The following is a 3152-nucleotide window of genomic DNA, read 5'->3' as shown; positions in this document are numbered from 1 at the left end:
CCTAATCTCACCCTAATTTTTCACATGTCACAATCCTATTAATTAGGAGAATTTTTAAACTAACAACTTAGAAGGATTCATCATTACCCATATAATAATATTCCATTATAACTCTAGATCTAAATATCTAATACTTTATACATAACTAAACAAAGGGCTAAAAAATTGAAACATTATAATACATAGCACCAGAAAAGTGAGGGGATAATAATAACTAAAGCTACATATGTACAACTTCCTTGCATTACATTATACCAACTTGCATACAGTGGATTATATAATAAACCAAAACTAGTGCTTTCAAGATATTTGTAATTTTGTATCTATAGAATAATAAATGTTATCATCGAACTTAATTAACACTTCTCTTTTAAAAAGACTAGTCTTATTCTATAACATACCGAGTACTTAATAGAAAAAAAGTGTAATAAGTTTGAAGATTTCATTGACTTGATCATATTGTTGGTAGATTTCATTGAAGGGAACCATAAGAATCTTGATTTTTAGTTGATAATTTCTTGAGATACTCATAGGTGGTGATCATTGTAGTTGCAGACATTGACATTGAGACCCATCTTGGCCCCAATCCTCTATAACAAGCACTCAATCCACCTTCTTTCATCAACTTTCCAATTGTTTGCCCTACACTTGCCTTCCCTTCTCCATCTAAAACTTGAAGCCTTGTTTTAATTGTATCTAATGGCATTGTCACCAATGCCGAAACCCCACTAGCCATCACGGCACTCACTCCTTGAACCGCCACGACTGCCTTACAGTCGGGCCTAAACCCATTCCCATTATTCCCATTGCCATCTTTTTTCAAATGACAACCAATCCCATCCCAAATCGCGCGATGAGCCATGGAATAAGACGCCCACCATACCGCGTTTGATGGTGCATATGTCAATATAGAAATCCCAAATCCTCTATACAAACCTCTAATACCATCCATATGCACAATCTTTTTAAAAGCATCTATTCCACCATTGTACTTAAAACCACTAATTCCACCTTGAACCATTAATCTTTGGCTAATAACATCAATTGGTGTCCAAACCAATTGTGCAGCCATGGCTGCACTTACCCCAGCCACACCGTTCGCAATCGCAGCCGCTTTTCCATCAGAAAAGCCCATTTTTAAAGTAGCACAACCAACATTACTTTTAGTCATTTCAAGTGCACCCATGTAAAGTGCTCTAGCTGGAATTGTACCCATTAATGATGTCCCAAATCCTCTATAAAAACCTCTTAAACCATCCCTTTGTAATATCGACACCGCCATTTTGTAACATGGGGTGTCTTTTACAAGTACTTGTTGTCGTGTTTTTAACACGACTGTCGGGTACAGTGTACCCGACACGCCCGAAAATAAAGCAGCACCTAAGAAAAAAAACTTGGACTTATCAAGCATCTCCCAGTCTATATCAGCTGGGAGATGAATATCTGTCCCAGAATCATCTTCAGCCACTCCCAAACTCATCTTAGTTTGCTAGATGATATTTATGTATATATTATATTATATAATATATATAGACTGAACAATATATATAAAAAGGATAAATCAAAATGAACAAGTTGAGTAAAGTAAAGTTACTAAAAATGGAAAGTTAATTTTTTGTGACGTTTGCGAAGAAAGATTTGAGAACGAAAGTGAGTTACCAAAAAAGGAAGGAACATCTCCGGCGAAGGTGGTTGACGGAGATTTCGAAAAGGCAAACGGCGGGGATCATTTGGAGGAAATAAAAAAGTGAATCTGATCGGAATAGGAGAGACAAATAAATTAGGAAGTGGATTGGGTTGGATAGTGTCGAATATATTGAGATAGAGATATATATTATTTGTATGTAATACTATTTGTTTGGAACATAGATTGGCTAGTGGCAGTGAGGCGGGTGTTAATGGATTTTTAGGACGAGGATTTGTCGGATCAGGTATATACCGACACGTGTCGGTTACCATTTTATCGTGTAGTGCACATGTATCAGGTAAAAATTGTAATGTATGAAAAATGACTAGTATTTTGAAAGTTAGAATTTTGTTTGAAAACTTCGTCTCTCGATTCGACAGTGAAAAATCTAACATACGTTGTTTTAATTGGGTTCGTGCTAGAGAACTCTTTCGAAGTAGAAATACCTATTTCAAATACCCGATGGGGAAAAACCCCCTACTAATCCGCCTGAAGGCACGACAATCAATAGAGTAAACGCTGTCTTCTCAGACTTGAACCTGGGTATACCCAAGCTAAGCCTTCATAGAAAAACTTCTTATATACTTTCCAAGTGTTGAACTCAAGACCTCTTGATTGTAAGACATGTACTCAACCACTTTAGCTAACTAGAAAGTACGAAAAATGACTAGTTTTAACTATTCTCAACTGCTCCGAAGGCTCGTCATCTCGTCGTTTCCTCATCGTTTTCTTGTCGCTTAAGTGATGTTATTGACAACCTCCAGCCGGTTGTGTGCAGCGGTTGACGGAAGAGTGGGAGACGAGCTATGTGGGTTCCACCTTCGATTTACAAGTCGTTATGTATCATGTAATACATACTGTTTTTTCTTGTATAATTATGTTAGTTAATAACAGATTAACATTATGAAAAAATGACGAGATATTCTAGGTAGTGGTCACCCATTTGGAGCAAAAATTTACTTATTTTCTTTGTTTACGTTGTCTTTTGATTTCTTTAATGTATTATCGACTTTTTTTCGTTAAAGACTTGATAAGTTATATATATATACATAAAAGTGAATACGTGGTTGATAGATAATGAATCTTGGGTATATAATCTTTTATATACAAATTATTTGATATTTATTGTATAATGAATAAATATTAAAGCCTCCATAATTTTTATGGATTAAAATGTGATGAGTTTTATACCTAATCTTAAATAACTAACAATCACATATTTTTATTCCTCATATATATATATATATAATTACTCAAATTAACTTTATTAAGATTGTTTGATGCTTACGTATTATATTTTCATTTATGGTTATTATATTTGGTATTAACAAGTAATCGGTATTATATTGTGTCCAAAATTGTTTTTACAATCTAAGGTTAGCAAACCTTCGGGTCAGTAAGTCTTTGTAAATTGTATTAAAGAAATCAAAAACTTTTTGTAAACATTTAGAATTTTATTGATAGA

The 3152-nt window shown here is 34.2% G+C and overlaps 1 protein-coding gene across 1 annotated transcript; it reads right to left on the bottom strand.

Moving 5' to 3' along the window:
- Positions 1–225: 225 nt before the first annotated feature.
- Positions 226–1854, bottom strand: LOC122600611 (solute carrier family 25 member 44-like). Its single transcript, XM_043773356.1, has one exon. It carries the CDS (start codon positions 1478–1480, stop codon positions 473–475), a length of 1008 nt encoding a protein of 335 aa, XP_043629291.1. The 5' UTR covers positions 1481–1854; the 3' UTR covers positions 226–472.
- Between the last annotated feature and the right edge of the window lie 1298 nt (positions 1855–3152).

The sequence above is a fragment of the Erigeron canadensis genome, chromosome 5 (assembly GCF_010389155.1).
Source record: "Erigeron canadensis isolate Cc75 chromosome 5, C_canadensis_v1, whole genome shotgun sequence".
NCBI classification, from domain to species: Eukaryota; Viridiplantae; Streptophyta; class Magnoliopsida; order Asterales; family Asteraceae; genus Erigeron; species Erigeron canadensis.
Note: the sequence above shows the minus strand (reverse complement) of the source record. Positions and strands in the feature narration are given on the sequence as shown.

Coding starts and splice junctions, on each gene's coding strand:
- LOC122600611 (XM_043773356.1), bottom strand. CDS start 1,480: ATGAGTTTGGGAGTGGCTGAAGATGATTCTGGGACAGATATTCATCTC.